Below are 19,599 nucleotides of genomic sequence, written 5' to 3'. Positions count from 1 at the left end.
AGCTTAATACCTGTATAAATTCTTAAAGTTACTTCTAGAAATAAATATTCACAGGAGTCAGATGATGCACGAAGTTATATTAGTTCATTTTGAACTCTTGCAAAGTTTTACACACAAGATAGAAAATTGAAATGAAGCCAATTGAATGAAGAAAACATATTAGAAGTTTTATACTGCAGTGCAACTAATGGGGTTTTTTTTCATTTTAGGATACAATTGAAGAAACAGAATGTATTTTTTACATTATTATTGTCTTGTCTAAGACTGAATATTCTTTTCTGTGGAAAAATTACTTGTGGGCACAGTTTGGTGCTGTTGATGTGAATAGAAATTGTGCCATTAATTTTTAGTACATAGGAAAAAACTTGTACATGATACAGTACATGTGAACATAATAGAAGCCATTAGATTTTATTTATTTTTGCCTGTTTATGCCTTTTTCTCACTAGTTTGTCAAAGGAGATAATAAAATGTTTTCTTTCTGTCTTTAGTAGAACCAGTGTTACAGTACAGCATAAAACTAACAGTGAACAGGCAGATTAGCCTTTGATTTGCCTTATGTGGAACTTTTATATGCTCTTTGAGAATGTAATGCAGATATTCATGCTGCTGACAAAGAATGTGTTGGAGGAAAGTGTGTTTTTGTGACCTGTTAAATGTAGCCTAAGGTAATACTGAGGGTTTAGGGTTGGAGGAGGTAGGGAATAAAAGAAAATGATTTTTGTTTCAGGGAAAAATCAGTCTCTTGCACATCTGCTGAAATGCATTCTCCATTCTGTGGAATACATTTCTTAATTCTTTGTGCCACTGTGAGATGGATAACTTAATGCCTTTCTCACCTGGAGAATAGTCATATTTTGTTACCGCCCAAGTCAATCTTCTTTCATAATAACATGTGAGTGTGATAACAGATTTTTCACTGAACTTGATGAAGAAATTGCCATCTCCCAAATCACCTGTAAAACAAAAATCTAAGACATTTTCACTTCCTTTCCTACAATGATCTTCTGATACTTGTTCCATTTTTGTCCACAGAGATAATGAAGACAACAAATTGTTCAAGAATGCATAAATACTTTAATTTTATGGTGTTTCTAGTGGGATTATATTAATATAATTAATGTTTTTCAACAGTAATTTAATGTCTTGTATGGAAAGTAATGCATAATCCTCATTGTCTATAAACTACCCTGTTTAATATGCCTTATATTAATGAAAAGACAAAATAGCAGATTAATTCTTTCCCTCTGCATCTCAGATATGTTAAGAGGAGATATCTTCTAATCTAGGCCTTAAAAGGGTTCTTTCTTTTATCATAAAAGGAGTAAATGAAGAATGGGATCTTGGCAGCCTAGATCCTACCTACATCTGCCTACTCTCCAGGACTGTCTAATCATGCAACTAATTAATCTAATGCACACCTCCTTAATTTGCATTTAAATAAGCACCTGAATAGTGTGAATTGTATTCTACCTCAAATCTTAGCACACACATTCTTTTTCCTATTTTCTTCTGTTCAACAGTAAGAAACACACAATAATGCAGTATTATTACTAATACTGGAATAAGTGCTCATGTAAGTAATTAATCTTTGGGCACCTTTACTTTTTACAAATCTTCCTACATAAATATTCTCTACAGTTGTAAATGCTGCAGCTGTGACCTTGTTGTCTTGTATTATTTGTAGCTGTTTATTAAGTTGTGACATGAAATCATGCTGGTTGCAGCTTTGGTAAATGTGGTCTAAGTAGAATGATTCACTGAATGCTTAAAAGGGCTTAGTAGAGAGGTTGGTTCCTTGTCACCATATGCAACAAGGAGGAATTCCATTTATTTCTATTGTGAAGATGTAAAAGCCTGTAAGGAATGCCCAGCTCTGCTTAAACATTCCCGACAGGATAAGAAATATTTGATTTGGGGAGGTTTGAAGTACTGAAGTATAGTCCATATCTTAAAGTACAAATTTTGTTCCTTTACACCTGCAGAATGTTAGCCTGGAATTAGAGTATTTTTTTCTGGTTTTTCCACCTTTTTAAGTTGTACCTGGAGTATTAAGATAAGCATGGTGTTTTATATAAGGGGGTTAGATATGAGTTTGTCCTGTCAGGGCCAGAAATAATTAAAACTTAAGAGGTGAAAGATCAGTTCTCCTGTACATGAGGCAGCTCATTCCCATTGGAAACCAGAGTTTCTTTGCCAGTCCTGAGGCAGAAACTTGCTTTTGTTGCTGTGAACACCACAAAGGAGCTTTTCTGGCAAGCACTCCTGAATGGGAGGCACTGACACCTCCTGTGCCCTTCAGGAATTTTCATGAAGTTAACCACATCAGAATACAAAAGTAAGCTGCTATATTAATAGAGCATCTACTCTCTAGCCAACTTGCAGTGTTGAACAGAGGCCTGTCAGGTACAGGGTAGGATGGCAGCAGTATCTGCGACCAAAAAAACTACCTACATCCCAGTCAGATCCTGGTCTGCATTAAGGAAAATGTCCTTCTGGAAGCTGTCACTCATTCAGTAATTTTCTATTCAAAGATAGAAATGTTTTCAAGTTCTTCTAATTTCTGCTTACAAATTCTAAAAGATATTTCCTAACCTGCAGCCAAGAATTCTTTCTCTGCCAGTTAAGTCTAAGTACATGTTCTGTCCCTTGTTTTAGAGAGGCAGCTTTTTACACAACTATAATGAATGTATGGATGTCAAAGACAGTGAGAGCTGTTGGTTAGATCTCCTGCATGAACCTCCCAGGAATAAAGAAAAGTTCAAGTGGGACAAGACAAGAGGAGATGTATTTTCCCTGTTTCAGCAATAAACATAACCTGTGGAATTGTAGTCTAATTTGAGGTAATAGGCTTGAAAAGTGAGGAGCTGGTGTACGGGCTTAAAATACATGGGTGAGCATTGTCAATACTCTGAAATGTGAATGAGTGAATAATTCATATACTGAAATGTTCATTTCAGTTGACTTTACTAAGTGTCTTTTACTCATTAAATTGGATACTATTATAAACAGGTTAATAGAGCTATTAATATGCTTTCAATCCAGATGTACTTTGACTAAGATACAGAAATGCACAGTTGTGCTACTTGGGCTGCTTTCGAGGTGGTGAAACTTCTTTTTAATCATTGCAACGTAGGATTTAAGATGATTAGATGCTAAAATATCATTAAGGTCACTTGTACAGAAGCAGTTGAAGCTAAATTTGATAATGCTTTTGGTCAGTTTTACTCATAGAGCCAGAGAGATTTGTTTGCAATACATTAATTCTGAACTCAGAAGGGAAGTACTGTGTTGTGAAAATAACTCATATGAAATATGGATATGTATGGGACATAAATCTTTTTCATAATAGAGTACATCATCCTTCTCCATAATTCCCACAGTTTTGTTATGGGTCATTTTGTAATGGGTTATTTCAAGTCCTTTTCTTCCCATAATTGTGGCTGTCTTGTAAGGGCAATGCAGAGTTTATCTGGGTCAGCTGCATGATCTTCAACAATTCAGCTTCTGTCTCTTGCTGAGGGATTATAAAAGTATCACAAGTATATCAATGCTTCCTTACTTTCCAGGGGTTAATGTTATTAAATTAGATTATTTCACATCAGAATTCAATAGAATTCATTCCCTCATTCAGTGAAGTGGCATGAATCCACTTTGTTTAGTACAAAATATACCATAGTATGTCTGACCAGCTGAGGTCTAGACAAAACTACCAGCCTTTGACTCATCTTCACAGTGGCCACTATTACAGATTGGTATGTGTTTAATAGCTCTTTGGCATAAATACAACACAGATGTGAAACACCTGGTTTCATTGTGGTGTTGAGTGCAGTAAATCATGTAACTGGCTTCTTTGAGCCTCTTTATCTTCTTTACATTACTATATGAAGGATGATAAGATCACTTAGTTTCCAAGCTGAACGTATCAGTTTCCCTTACTCTGTTTGCTCTTAGAATCTCAGTGTTGTCAGAAAAAAACAGAAGTGTAGCCATGTAAGACCATTTTGGCACACATTCATATATTTCAGGAGGAACTGATACAGAGTGAGTTGTCCAGATACCGTGTATCTCTCACTGAATGTAAAATGAGTGGTTAGTTCTATTCCTGACTTGCTGCACATGCTGACAAGGGTGAATGGATGTGTAAGAGGTAGGACCAGAAAATTAGGTCAAAGCATTAACAAGTCTTGGTATTTATTGTTGTTTCTTCATTTCCTTTTTTCTCAAGCACTTCTTTCACACCACTGCCTCTTCAGAAAAGCACATTCCTTTGGTATCTTTCTGACCTGCAGTTTTCATATTTTTCTCACACATTTTTGCTTGTTTGCTTTGTTAATTTTGGAAGACTACAGAGCCTCTACCACAAAGTCCTTCTGAATGTACCCATTACCTATTGCTTTAAGTGCCTGAGAATATAGTATAGTCAAAGAAAATAAGAGAACAGAAATATTTTCAACAGGGACAAAGATCATTGATGGTTATGGAGAATTTGGACTCTATAGAGAATAAAATAAGAATCATGTATACCAGCAAAGGTTAGCAGTTGTGCTTCTTGTGTGGTGAAAACTTTGAAGAAAATCCTGCTCAAACAAGGAGTGGAAAAGTGTTTTTACGCTCTGATCGTGAATCACCAATATGTATAAACAGGTTTAGATAATATACAATTGAAACGTGTTCTATGCGTGTTTTGGAAAGAAGTGGTTATTTTGGAAATCAAAAGGAAGTTTCAGAAGGAAAATGTCACTGTTTTTCCAGCTATTCTACTCTGACCCATGCCTCATAGCTGAAGTTCAAGTCTACTCGACTGAATTCACCTATTGTTTCAGAAAGCCATGATACTCACACCAGGCAGTGTGGAATCTGCACAGTGACGCAGTAATGGACAGCGCCTTTCAGCTAAGGAGAGCACAGATTTCTCTCGAGGTGCTTCGTCAAAACTCTCATTGAAAGAAATAAAGTTCATAGAAGTCTTGCAATAGATTCAAATGGAAAATATTCAAGAGGAGACAGGTCATTTTTTGTGCAAGAAAATTCTTTAGATATTTGAAAAATATCCATCATAATAGTAAGAAAAACTTAGTAGGTTTATAAATTCCAGTCAGACAAGCTTGGAAAAGTTGCTGTGGATTTTAGGTTTGTTTAAACCACCTCTCTACTTTTAGTACTTGTTTTACTTGTCTTCCTTCTCACTTCAAACAAACAAGGTTTTCCTTGCTGTCTTTCAGTTACTCAGGTTCATAATCCATCCAGTTTAGGATCCTCCCCCTTAGATCTACATTCCAATGGTTTCTAATGTAAAGAATTCCTCCAGTCCTCAGAGGGGTGACCCATCTATCGCTCTTCCATTTCTTTATATTTATCGTGTTGAAGAATGTATCATTGTCCAAAAGTCTTTCTCTTCAGTCTTTTCATCATCCTCCCTGTGATTTCATGTTGAGGCTCAGTGATTTACCATTTATTTCTAAAATCTATCTTCAATTCCAATTTGCTGATCTAACTTGTAGTTTATAGAGGTGCCTTTAGAGCAGAGAGAAGTTGCTAGTTGTAAAATTTCCTTGAAACATTTGCATGGAGACAGAGTTGGGAAGAAGAAGAGCTTGATAAGTAACTAATGGAATTATCTAAGAGCTCAAGGTAAAACAAGGAAAGTACATGCAGAAGATTTTATTCAAGGATTCTACTATGTGGCTATTTAATGCGGTTTCTAAGTATATGGTAAATTTCAAAAGCAATTACCCCAGCAAACCAGTGCTAATAAAAATTGGTTGTTAAAGTATTCAGAGTTAGCAAATTCAGCTACCTTTTGTCTGCAGATGATACTGAAAAAATAAGTAAATTAATGAAACTGCTGCAATTCACCAGCATCTGCTGGTGGTGTTTTGTTCTAGTGTCATTGAAATTTCAATTATGTTATCCAGTACCTATTAACTATGTATAAAACAAAAGATTAGTGAGGAGGTCATGTTCTTAAGCTATGATGGATTGTACACCTTGCTTCTTTTTCTCAAGCAATTTTTTTCACATTTTAACAGAAATGAGATGCTGAATGTTCTGCTGTCCTTTTAAGAAGGAAAGCCACAAATCATGATAGAATAAAAGATTCACTATTAACCACATGCCATTTCAAAGTTGCAAATATCTGCTTTAATCAGATCAACACTATTGTAAAATAGGTTCATGTTAGAAACTTGTCTACTTCGTTTGTACTAGAAGTTCCTATTTCTGAACAACTTACATGTGAGAAAGTTGTATGAGCAGCAAAGCTGTTTTGTCTACAGAACTTTTCACTTAAGGTTTAAACAATGCTTGTGTTTCAAAATGTTTAGAGAAAACCTGACAAAAATAGAATATGACATTTGCATCACTGGTTATGGTTATGTTTGTCTCATAGAGTTCCATTTTGTAGAATGAGTATTTTTCTCTAAAGAGCCCAGGAGGATGAACATATAAAATCTTCATATGATTTTACTTTTTTTCATTACAGAACAATGTATTGTTTTGATTCATGAGGTTGACACTACTATTTTGGTTTCGTGATTTTATTTTAAACTAAGTTCAGTGATTTTTATTGACCTGTGTTTCTGGTAGTTCTTAAGTCTACCAGTTATGCAAAAAAAGAATGGTTTCTTTTGGAGGAAATCTCTTAAACCAAAGAAGTATATAACCCTAAGGGTAACATGATGTTGTGGTTAAGTATCTTTCTTCCTATACAAATGTTAAATGAATGTAATTTATCAGATTAGATCTTGATTTTACACTAATGACATGGTTTTCAGAGGATGTATTGTACCTCTTTGAATTAATATAAATTCTATAAAGGGAAAGAAAATGATGTTTTGAATAGCTGCCAAGACACTGTTGTTAGAGCACGTGTTTTCAGTTCAAAAACATGTATGGCATTCGTGTCAGCGTGAAGTTGAGTCTGCAAGGCAGTGAATTCAAGGATTAAACTACTCTACAGTGAAAACCATGATAATGCCAGTGAACTTCTGAGAAGGCAATAAATCATAGTTATTGGGACAAATAAATTCATCAGAAAATTAAATGTATTAGGATAGATGAGAAGAAAGTTAATTTGTAGTGGTTAGAGACATTAACTTTCCATCTCAGTCATTAAGTTTCATTTTTTTCAAAAGCAGCACTAAATTATAGAAGATTAATAACTGAAGGGCAGTTTACACATGAATTATTGATTCTCTACATGACTCAGAGCTCATAACGGGAAGGAGTATTTTTACCTTCAGTCACCCACTTGAATCCAGCCCCAGCCTAAAGTGACTCAGCCCTGACCATCTGACAGCTGTTGGGTGTTCAGCTGTGCCATGATTCAGTGAGGAAAGTGCCATCAGCAGACGAGTCTAGAATACCCACCATGGTGGACTTTTATGGTCATGGCACGGATATACTATGCTCTGAGAAGAGTTCAAACTGCAGGAGATTCTGTCTACAGAGGGAGTTTGAATTATGTTGGGCAGTTATCAGGAAGCACTTTTGTAGTGTGGATATGATCTGAATGCAGAGTCCTTCAGATGTGACAATAGTCTGGTATGGGACTAATGTGCCACTTGGGAGCCCAGTTTTACTTTGCTTTGTTCTGTTGTCCCCATCAGGTGAAATGTTACATTTATGTTGATGCTGGTCCTACAGCTCTTCAGCACACCTAGTATGTTGTTAATAGGTTGTTGGAGTGTTTTCTTTGCTATGAGAGAGATTTACTACTCTATTTCTGTATTTTACAGATAACCATTCAGAGGGACAGTGGTTTGGATGTCAGTTCCCCCAAACATGGAAAAGTGGATCCAGACAACATGCCTCATGTTGGTGGAAATACGTGGGCTGGTGGAACAGGTTTTTATTTCCTTTTTTTTAATGCATCATTGACCAATGTCTAAGGGAGATGCTGTGCCAGTCAAAAACAGTTTTATACAAAGCCATCCTCTGCTTAGAGCTATTTTACCCAATATGGGGCTGCTTTATTGCCAGTGAAAATAAGTATTTGCAGTGTCTAACAAACTGTATATAGCAAATCTCTTCTTCAATTATATTTTTGTTGTTTCATTTCATTGACCAGAAGCTTGCAGCAACAGAAACTAGGTTGAGTCATTTGCCTTTCTCTTAGATATCTCTGTAGCTGCAAGTGTAGGCAAGAGATACACAGAACAGGCAAAGTGCCTCCTAATTCTAAAAGTCCTGATAGTTATCACTAAAGAGATTTGGAAACAGTGTAAATCAACAAATTCTAGGGAGAAGACAGTCTGAATGAATTTCTTTACAGACCAGGAACTTTGAGGAGATGTACAAGATTCATATATGATCTATGTTCCCCTTTGTACAAGATACTAACCATTATGAGTCTGGTCTCAAGGGACTATAAACATGAGTATTCCATGGGAGTCCTTTACCATGATAACTGTTTGGTTTTGAAAATCTTTGGCAATGAATATTTCTAGTCAGGATTATTGGGAGCGTTTTTGAAACATCCAATGGAAGCTTTAAAGAAAATGTGTTCTTATTTATTATCAAATGCCTATTCTCAATTATTTTTGTTTCTCAACGATGTTAGGTGGGAGAGACACTGCTGGGTTAGGTGGCAAAGGTGGGCCATATCGACTGGATGCTGGCCACAGGGTTTACCAAATATCTCAAGCTGAAAAGGATGCTGTTCCTGAGGAGGTTAAGAGAGCTGCCCGAGAGATGGGTGAAAAGGCCTTTAAACAGAGGTGATGTGAAAGTCTTTATTTTCCTTTCCGTTTCTCAGAAGAATTTGAAAAAGATGGCTCAAAAGAATGTTCTTTCTTAACTGCATTTGTCAGATACATTACCATGTTCATTATCATTTAGCAGAGCTTACCAGCATGTTTAGCTGTTTTGGACAAGATGTATAGAATGTTTTGTTGAATTTAGCCGCTCTGTTAAAGTGACTGTGTGATTTGGTAGAGTAAAACATAGCTAGGTGGATAAGGAGACTGATGTCAATATTTTTCTTTTTAGAAAGGGATAAATCATATGAATATTTCTTTGAATTATGGCAGATCCAGATAGCATATTGTTAGGAATTCATCATGTAACAAATGTCTTTGAAAATGAACCACTGCAAGTAAATTACTTTTGTTTGAAAGATCTGTACCCAAATAGTGAGATGATTTGAGCTATTAAGCCTCAGCAGGCACTTTTACATGAAAAACAGGTCTTCCCAGCAAGAGTGTAATGTGTGATTACTAATCAACCATTTCCCAGACCATGCACAGAGATTCAGATTTCTTCCACTGACTGAACTCTCAAGTCAACCTGTGGTACTTTGCATTAAAAGTCCATCCCCATTCTTCAAAATTGCTTCTCAGCTGCTTCGTAATCAAAACAATTGATATATATGGTCCTGGTTATGTACATCTCTGTGCATATTTCCATATATACACATGGCATGTTTTGGTGAGTTTCTACCTGCCTGTGTGGTGAGGTACCAAATTAATGCTAGAGGAAATTCCTGGGTACTGCTACATGCTGTGGGAACAGTACAGCTGTGAGCTGTAAAATCTGAGTATCTGTACATGAGGTAACAATTCATATCCTGCAAAAACCAAGTGAGCTGGCATGTACCAGCTGTAAATGTAGCCTATTGTGAAACCACATTTGACTTGAATTATTATTCTGTACCGCTTGGATAGTTGTGGCAATTAACAGATAAAAGTTAAGCATAGGGAGGTTGGAGTCCTCAGGATGATATAAATAAATAATGGAAACTGCAGATTTCACTGCTTTGTTTATATAGGATTATCTGGAAGTGAGAATTTTCACATGGAAGTTATTGATTGCTTTCCTGACTAGATAATATTTTTAGTGGTAAACATTTTTGATTGCCCTAATTGACTAGAATGAAATTAGCAACTGCCCTTGAATACATGCAGTATTTTTCATGGTGTTTTTCTGAACTAGTGTTCACGGTGGATTGGTGTAGAGTCTAACAAAGTAAAACTGTGTGAGAGGTTCTTTTGTCTGAAACAAGATGTTTGCTTCATAGATTTTAAAATAGTGAACTCTGTTGTCAGGATCCATGAAATTAAGTGTACAGCACTGAAAGTCACCTTTTCCTGCCTCTAATGCATAACAGTTGGCTGTAATGACTGTGCAACATTTCAAATAGAAAAAGACATATTCATACTAAGGACAACAAAGATTTGATGTTTGATTTTATTATCGTTAAAGGCCTTTTCTAAATAGCACTTCTCATGTATACTTTATGTTCCACACAGGTGGCTTGTCATAGTTTTAAAAAAACGTGTCTTGAGAAATATAATTAGTCTGTTCATACTTTATTACCCATTTATAGTTCATTTAAAAATCAGTATTTTCATAACATCGTGGGTGAGATTATGCTGTAGTGAATTTATGTTATGGGACGTGGTGGCTGCCCCGACCCTGGCAGTGTTCAAGGCCAAGCTGGATGAGGCCTTGAATAACCTGATCTAGTGCCAAGGTGTCCCTGCCCATGGCAGGGTGGGTTGGGACTAGATGATCTGTAAAGTCCATTCCAACCCCTAAATTCTATGGTTCTATGAAGTGCTTGTTTGGAATGAGCAGGGCACAGATAGGCCAATATATTTTAGCTCAGGACTAAACCCAGCCATGTGCTGGATGGTAGGGTGGGCAGATACACAACTGCTGCCTCACTACATGATGTTGGGTGGAAAAGACTGTATGGTGCACACTCTAGCATATCCACCTGTCCCCTAGCTAATTCTTCACTGCTAAACCTCTGTAATTACATTCCAGTTATGAATGTCACCAGTCTAAAAGTATCTGCTTAGCTATGATATTAAGAAGATACAGAACTTCAAATGGGCACATTTTTACTTTTTGTGGTGCACATGTTGTGCCCTCTGTTAGGCCTCTGGGCAGGACAGTGTTCAATTATATGACTCATTTTCTATGTGAGGGAGCACATTTTTGTTAATGTTCATTTAGAACTTCTTTGTTTCAAGGTTTCTTCAGTTTATGAAGCACAAAGATAGGTATTTGAGACAGTTACTATTTATAGGTCTTCAAGGACAGATTTTATAGTGTGTCTTTACTTAACCTTTGTGTTAAAGCATGAATCAGGATATGTTTAAAATACTCCGACAGTGAAGTAATGAATAGACACTCATGATCCTTTTATGTACAGAGAGCAACACCTGAGCCAATAAAACCTTTTGAATTTGATCACAGTTTTCAGAACACCTGATTTACCTCTCAAACATTAAAGCAGATTAGGAGGAGATTAGTAACTTTAACAAGTTTTAATGTGATTCAATCCCTGTAGACACTGGTGAACACCTGCCTTGCCAAAAATTCACAAAAACAACTGCTTTGATTTATGTCTTCTGTATGGTTATTGCAGTCTGGATTTTCCTGTTATCAAGTGCATAAACTTGTTGTTTACATAAGTAAATGCAAGATATGCTTGTTTCCTAAATTGTTCTTAGCTCCCTGTTCTTTGTTTTAGGTTGAAAGAGATTCAGATGAGTGAATATGATGCATCAACTTACGAAAGGTTCTCTGGAGCGGTGCGGCGTCAGGTTCAGTCACTGCGCGTCATCTTAGACAGTTTGCAGGTAATTTGAGGTTCACTGCTAAAGGAACACAGTGAGCTCATTACATTAGGCTCTAAACAGTACCCTGGTAATATCCTGTGACCATCTGGTGATCATACCTTTGAGGGCTAAAAGCAGATTCAGGTTATTATCATGATTAGGAAAAACAGTTTCATATTATTATTTCAAAGGCATTTTATAAGTGGATCCCAATCCTCATCTCTACAAGTTACCATATTCCCATACTGCAATTTACAGAGATTACTTATTCAGGAGCACAGTTTTGTGAAAGAAAATGCTACTGCACATTATGAAAAGAATTTGTGGAGGTGGCAGAGCACAGCCTTTGTCTTTACCTACTGTCCAAGACTTTTTTTAGCCGAGAAGTGCAAATGCTATAGATGTTAAAAGAGACACCCACTCCAGGTGGGTGCTTTACTGCATATACAGCTGAAAACATGAATTTTTCTCAGGTTTGTTTATAACTCTTGCCCAAATCTCCTAAGTGGAAGCTGACCAAAACCATCAGTTTGCCTTTCTTGTGGTAATTGGTGTGGTGGTTGTTCCAGATTTTTTTAATACTAGTGTCCATATACAGGCTAAATAAAATTAAACATGTATTGTTTCTAGGAGGAATCCGCTAATCTTCAGTGAAAATTAAAGGTAAATTTACTCCTTATAAAACAGATTGGATTATAAATATTTCTGTTAAAGGCTAGTACCACTAGTGTAGATATACCTTATTTTATTGGTTAGTTTGTGTGTCTTCACGTTGCTGTGTCTTCAGCAATAAAACCAAAATATAGAAAGAAATCATTTTGTATGATTGATGTTTAAGATGGTCATGATTAGGTGATTCATGTACTCAATATGTGTCTTAGCCCAGGACATAGCCTTTTGGGTGGTAAAGATAGATTCCTGTTGAAAAAATTTGGATGTAAATCAGGTTTTTTCTACATCATTTATATCTAGATGGGGGGGGGTTTACCATTTTTGAAGTACACATGCCGTTGAAAGTGCACTCTGGGTATGAAATAAATAAGTGAATCTTCAGTTTGAAGTCTTTTTTTAGTCTGTCTTATCTATCCCTTGGAGCCAAAATTCTTACATTCAGAGATCATGTTAATCATAATCAAAATATAACATATTTTAATATAAGGAGGCATACCCTCTTGCTTAGTTAAAAAGGTCATTTTAATATCAAGGCAAAGCCTTATAAGCCTCAGTATTTTATGAGACTTTGGAAACTTCCTGCCCAAAATCTGTAACAGCTAACCACAGAGCTGGTAAATGTAATTAATGGTAAAATAAACAAATAACTGAATTTGGAAAAGCTAGGTCATAGGATAACAGCAATATTGAAAGCAAATTTGTAACTTTATAATTTTTATACAGGTTTTGGGTAGGGATTTTATTAAAAGATGCACTAGGAAAATTAAGATAATTGATAACAGGAGTTAATTAGTTGGAAAATGCCTTCTGTGAATTGGGAAGCTGAGTCCAAGCACATTTCATGTGATTTTTTGAGTGGGAAAAAATTTATTTGACTTTTCACCATGGTAGTTCATTTAGCCCTGATGAAGAACTGTGCCTCTGTCTCCCCTTTTTTCTGGGTAGTCCTCTGTGTACTATGGGTTCTCAACTAGAAGTTTTCTTTCTGTTATCAGTCAGACAGTCCTCATTTCTCAAATAAGAAGCCAGTGGCTCAGTCTGTTGCAGTAAACTTTGCAGCTCAGATGTTTTTGTGGTTTTAATTTTGTGAAAATCCCAAATTACCTTCTCAGTAGAGAACACATTTTGCTTTTCAATAATATTTGAGTTTGCTTTGTTTCAAACTGTGTGTGTTCACATAATGGAAATATGTTGCCCATGTTTATTTAACCTGGATTTTCTTTTCAACATATGCCTTTTTATTGTTAGTTTTGTGGGTTTGTTTAAAATATGTTCCTTTGATTAAGTTTTACCTCCCCAGAATCGAGAGGCTGGAATTCAGGTCCAGCTGTCAATGGCTCGCCAAAAGTTAGTAGCACCACAAAGAGATGTTTGGAATAGGCTGATCCTTGAAAGTGATACATAAACATAGTCTGAGAATGTAATTTCATTGTTCATTTTACTTTGTATAACTTGCTGATCTCTGTCAGCTCTCTGAACAACATTAACAAAACATTACCAGTTTTTGTTTATCTTCTGTGCAAGTAGCAAAGCCAGAAGTCCAGGAAATCCGGTCAGTGATGAGCTTTCTTCTCTCTCCTAAAGCATCTGTCTGAACTCCACTTTTAAAAGGTTATGGCCAGTCAGCCACTCAGAAAGGCCTTCTTAAATTTTATGTGACTTGCCTTCCAGAAAGTACTTCTCTCTCTATGGATCATCACAGAGGGAATCAAGGCCAACTGTCCCTGTAGATTCTGAGCCTCTACATTTAATGTGGGCAAACCTGAGCTTGAGTTACTGAGCCTGCTGGGCTCTGTCTGATTTAGACCATGTGAGAACTGTCTGGTCATAGCAGCAAGAATAAAATAGTGGTAGTACTATAATAAACATGGCTCAGAGTGTTAAAATGTGAAAAACCTGTGCCCTGCCAGTAGCAGCTCTGTCATTTCAGCAGCTAAGGGAAGGTTTGTGTAATGTTTTCCCAGAAACAAATGCAGACCACAACTGACAGTGTTTTATGCCATCCTATACCGTTATGAGTTACATATTTAGATGTGATGACTTCACATGCACAACTTTTTCTGTGACATTTACAAACATCACAGTTATATTTTGCAGGGTTTTTTGTAAATATGCCTGTGATGTCTTTCACTGAAAAGAATTACTGCAGTAGTGCATTATGATCAGCCACTGTCATGCTGATAAGATACAGGATCCAGCATGTTTTTCTGTTTACAAAAGCAGCACAATGAATATATTTTTTTATCAGTATGGTTGTGGTATGTTGAAATAGTAATGTGTTGTATACCCTTTCTAGTAATATATCAGAGCAAGGTATGTATGTTTTTCTGGTTTTCTCTTCAAATTGTAAATGCTTTAAAACTAATGTTTGTTTTAAACATACTAAAATTATATATTAAAAATGCTTTGAGGCTTCTCTGTGATATATGTGTGCATTGTATAACACACATGCTTAAGGGGATTTTTTTTCCCAACTTTTGTAAAAGGAAATAAATTCTTAGGAATTCTGCACAAAAAGAGGCAGATGCTAAACAGCCTAAATAATTTTAGCATTATTTTGGAAAGAGCTTAGATCAGATTTTGCTGGCATTCTTTCCTGTTTTAGGAGAGAATGTCAACTCTGTATTGCTCCAATAAAATTTCAGCTCAAATACTAGCTTCAAAAGGTATTAAACTGTCCATAGTTAAAAACTATTTTCTTCTCATACTGATATTCCTTGAACATCAAATAGCCACAAAGATAAAACATTGTCAATTAAAAGAATAGTGGAACTACTTGAGAATTTGCTTAATGAAGCTGAAACTTTATAATCTTCTGTGGTTTGTCCCTCTTGCCTACTGAAAGGAAGCAAATGATGACAATTTGACAAAACACCAGTGCTAAGGAAGTGTTAAAGATCTACCTCTGTTCCAGTACTTAGAGTGAGTAAGATGACTAGGAGCAAAGCCATCTCACCCTGCATCACCCTGGCAGGTGCATGATTCACTTTAGACAGGGTTTGCTTACTCAGCAGTATGTTGTCTCCAGGAGCATTTTTGTAATCGTTAGTTGGAGTGTTGAAATTTGCCACTGGGTTTTTCACAGCAGGAAAACTCCTACAGTGTGACATTTTGGTGGGACGTGAGCTCACCGGGAATTCACAGGTGTCTCTTTGTGATGTTACACAACTCTGAAGGCAACAAAGGAGTCAATGATCCTGTGAAAGAAGGGACTTCAACTTCCATCCTAAGCATTTTTAACGATAATGGGAACTACTAGTTGGTGGTACAAACTCATGCATGTCCCACTGCCAAAGTGGGTCAAAGCTAGGTTGATTGCAGCACCATGGAAATGTGTCAGAGAGCACAAGTGACTGAATTCACTACCTAAGAAATCTTTTCCACTTTCCCTTTCTGTGATTTACTAAAAGGCTGAAGTTTCTGTGTATTGGCATTGGCATTCCCATCAAGAAGCATCTGTAAAGCTTTTGATACTACCTAATTTAAAAACTGTGTTTGTCACAACTGTGTAAATTCTTTACTGTTAACTTAGTTGATCAAAACATTTCTCTGTGGCTTTGTAGTCTTTCTGCCCACTCACTTTCATCAGCAAGTAGTCCATTAGTCTTGAATAAGTATAGGCAATGACAGTAGTCCAGAACTCCTTCTTCTGTACACACCAAAACAAAAAACTCATAAGTTTTGACCAAAGCAAAATCAGAGATTCTCTGAGCCTTAAGAAGCCATCACGTGCCTGCTCAGACTATACAAAACTATAAAGATTCATCCTTTCAAATCCCAGGCCTGCAGTTTACTGAGGATTTGTAATGTAAGACTTCCTGCTCATCAGAGAGCAATTGATTTTCATTCCTGAAAGGCAGTGTTTAAGGCTGTTTGTGTCCTGCTGGATTTTTGATTTTCCTCCAACTGAAGACCAGCAATTTGCTGAGAGAGCAAAAGCATTATATGTATATAAATTGCAAATTGTCTTTCCTTGCTGGGCTTGCTGCTAGGATGAGCAATTTCAGCATGAAGATTTAAAGAGAAATCGAATAAACCATGAAACTCATATATACAGACTTTACTGGGTTTATATGGATCCTATGTATTATGAACCATGATGAAGCTATCCTTTGAAAACTTTATGAAATATGTTGCTTATAATGTTAAAGCACCTGACCCTTCAATCTTAAGCATATGTTCTGTGTCAGGAGTTCCAAGAATGTTTGAGTTCCTGGATTGTAATGCAGGTTCACCAAGTCAGGGTGTAGATAGCCAGGGTCCTTTTAATCTATAACAAAAAAGGTATTTAACAGACTGTCTTTTAAGTATCACAATTCTAAAAGTGGGGTTTGAAAAATATGTGTAATTAGTTTATTGTTAATACTGCTGTAAAATGAATCAATTACCATTGCCTACGGTGAATGCTGCTTAGTTTTGCCTTTAAGTCACCAAATGACTTTTTCTTGTGCTGCTTGGATTGAGCACACATAAGGAGGGGTCAGTTAGGCATGTCCCCCTGGTGATGTGTATTTCTTTACAGGATTGCTACACAGACTTCAGCATATTTGCAAGAAGAAAGGTTTAACATTTCTGCAGTTCACAGTTAAAGTCCCATATATGAAACACCTTAAAGAAGACAAAGTTACAGAGGGAACATGTTCATTGTCAGTGTTAATTTTTCTTTCAGAGAAGAAGAACAGGACAGCTATGAACATGTGTTTGGATTTCTTTGACTTATGCCAAAACTATCACATAATTACATAGAAAACTAATGCATGTGTCATGTACAGTAGGTCTTAAATTGTTTAACATACACTCAGCACTGAGCAAAATAAGATTTCTTTTCTGTTGTAGGCCAAGGGTAAGGAAAGACAGTGGCTGAGACACCAAGCTGTTGGAGAGCTAGATGATGCCAAAATCATTGATGGGCTGACAGGAGAAAAAGCCATATATAAACGACGGGAGGAACTTGAACCACAAGTAAGTATCCAACACAGAAATGGACCAGAGCTTAGACAGAAGTTAAAAAAAAGTGGTTTACAAATGTATTTTCCTTATTCCTTGGGATGCAAATAATTTCAATTTCCACAAATTATTATGGGGAAAAATTGTGAGGAAAAGCAATTAATATATGATAAAGTTGATTTTCCTTTGGGTTAATTCAGCAATTCCTTAGAAGGCATTGCAGTTAGACCTATGTGAGTCAGCAACAGAGAAACCACTTGAATCAGACCGACAAAACCTGGCCAGAACTAGTGGGGCTAGTGTGTAATATTTAACAGTAATACTTAATGACAGATTGTGATTTTTAACTCCACTCAGAATTTTTTTTTAAACAGCATCTTTTTGCATGTCAGCTACCCACATTTGATGAATCCCTGGTATTACTTTTTATGCCATTTGGTCCTGATGTCTTCTGCTTTGAGCCCATTTATGGAACTTGGTTCTGCCTGTGTGGAAGATCAATAAGGGAAAAGTGATTGAATCCTTAGTTCTCATTTGTTTCAAAATGTGTTTACTCCATGTATCAGTTTTAAGGCTTTATAAAAATAATTCAATTAGGAAAAAAACCTGTAAGTTTTGCATAAAAGCCAAAATAAATGTAGGATTTAATGGGCCTTCTCTCTTTTTGTTTTTGGGAGGGCAGGGATGCCACAGTCTATTAAGAGAATAATTAAAAGAACAAAGCACACAAATGGTTTACAGGTAAACAAAACATTTTAGTTACTTGTTTATAATGTGACTACTTTTTTTGCCAGATCATCTTTAATAGCCTCATACTTGAATCCAGACACATCTCATTGCATGCTAAATAAAACACCTCCCTTGAATGTACTGTGCCAAAAATTGTTAAAACAGATGGGTTTTGTTTTCAGGAAAAAAATAATTATTTCATCATTAGAATGAAGAAGAAACTAGTAGTTAATCAGAAAAAGATTTCGAACATTTTTGGAATGTTATTAACCTCAGCAGACAAATTTTTACAGTCTTATATGAGCCCCTGTTATTACCCTAAGCCAAGGAAAAGAATTTCCATTATGAGCCTTGGCAGACAGAGCAAATTCGAGAGTCTTTTACTGAAATAAAATGTTAAGAATCAAAACTGAAACAGAAAAACCATTTTCCTGACAGGCATGTGTGGAATTTTTTGAAGTATTTTGTTTCCAGTCATTGAAGGTGAGGGGAAAGAAAGAGTTGAGGAATCTGTCAAGGAACTGGTTTGAAATAGTTAGGAAAAAGGTTAAAATGTTTATGCTCTTAAAAAAAAATAAAAATCACTGCTGGATAAAATTTTCTTTCTTTGCAAAGTCCATTGGGTTCTTTTTCTGAAATGTTTTATCATTACTGGTGTTTAGATGGGTTTTGTTCTGCTCTGTTTCCCTGTCAGCCTGGGAGTCCTCAGCAGAAACCGAAGCGCTTGCGCCTGGTGGTGGATGTCTCCGGCAGCATGTACCGCTTTAACGGGGTGGACGGGCGACTGGAACGCTCCATGGAGGCTGTCTGCATGGTCATGGAAGCTTTTGAGAATTATGAGCACAAATTCAAGGTAATTGCAGCTGGGCTGGGAGCTCTGTGGTTATTGCACAGGCTGCATGGAGCAGTGGAAAAAGTGTTTCAGCAATCGGTCTAGCCAAAGAACATTATTCATTCCCGCAAGGCAACAGAGACATTCATCTATTTCTAGCAACCTGAAAAATAATACTAGTGAAAGGATAAGAAACATTACGTGTTTCAGCAGGGGAGAGTTCAGTCTAAAACTTTAAGGCTTTGATTTAGTGAAATTTGCTGCTCTTTTCTGTTTGTATCTGTTTCTTTGAGCAGAAACACTTAAGCCTGTGAAACACAAGTAAATATGAGCTTCAGGACACACAAAGACATCCTGCCCTTCCATCTGCCCAGAGTGCACACAGCAGTGCTTTGTCATGGGAAAGAGCAAACTTCTTTGTCCCTTATTTGTGTTCTCTTCCAGTTATCTGAAAGCAAGAAAATAATTTGTTGTACTTAAAGATACCAGGTTCCAAATGATAATGGTAGCCTGCAAAGGAAATGTAAATAAATTTAATACCCTTTTTGTCTCAGTAAGTCTAAATAAGGTCTAGGGTATGTTTCTGTAACCATAAATAAGACAGGGGTGGCCAGTCTCAAGTTAATTCTGGACAGATTCAGTGTTTAATGGAAGAATAGAGATGTCCAATAGCTTTACTGAAGAGCATCTCAAACATAAGAATTAAAATACATCTGAATAAAATGTAAAATCTCCTAAACAAAATTAATAGAAACTTAGTCCAGATCAATTCAGCCAGGTCTGCTTCGTGTTGTTCCTCCAACAACATAATCCTACAGGCTTCTTGTTGTGGTTTAACCCCAGACAGCA

The 19,599-nt window shown here is 36.4% G+C and overlaps 1 protein-coding gene across 1 annotated transcript in view; it reads left to right on the top strand.

Moving 5' to 3' along the window:
- Positions 1-19,599, top strand: part of VWA8 (von Willebrand factor A domain containing 8) — a gene marked incomplete at its 5' end in the record, with an annotated part of 81,637 nt that overhangs the window by 50,185 nt on the left and 11,853 nt on the right. Inside the window, 5 exons of the mRNA XM_009075415.1 lie at positions 7,740-7,848; positions 8,564-8,720; positions 11,483-11,591; positions 17,079-17,204; positions 18,613-18,771. Coding sequence (XP_009073663.1) covers positions 7,740-7,848; positions 8,564-8,720; positions 11,483-11,591; positions 17,079-17,204; positions 18,613-18,771 — 660 coding nt within the window. The remainder of the gene's footprint in view (positions 1-7,739; positions 7,849-8,563; positions 8,721-11,482; positions 11,592-17,078; positions 17,205-18,612; positions 18,772-19,599) is intronic.

The sequence above is a fragment of the Acanthisitta chloris genome, unplaced genomic scaffold (assembly GCF_000695815.1).
Source record: "Acanthisitta chloris isolate BGI_N310 unplaced genomic scaffold, ASM69581v1 scaffold22065, whole genome shotgun sequence".
NCBI lineage: Eukaryota > Metazoa > Chordata > Aves > Passeriformes > Acanthisittidae > Acanthisitta > Acanthisitta chloris.
The sequence above is the reverse complement of the archived record's forward strand: the minus strand, read 5'-3'. Positions and strand labels throughout refer to the sequence as shown.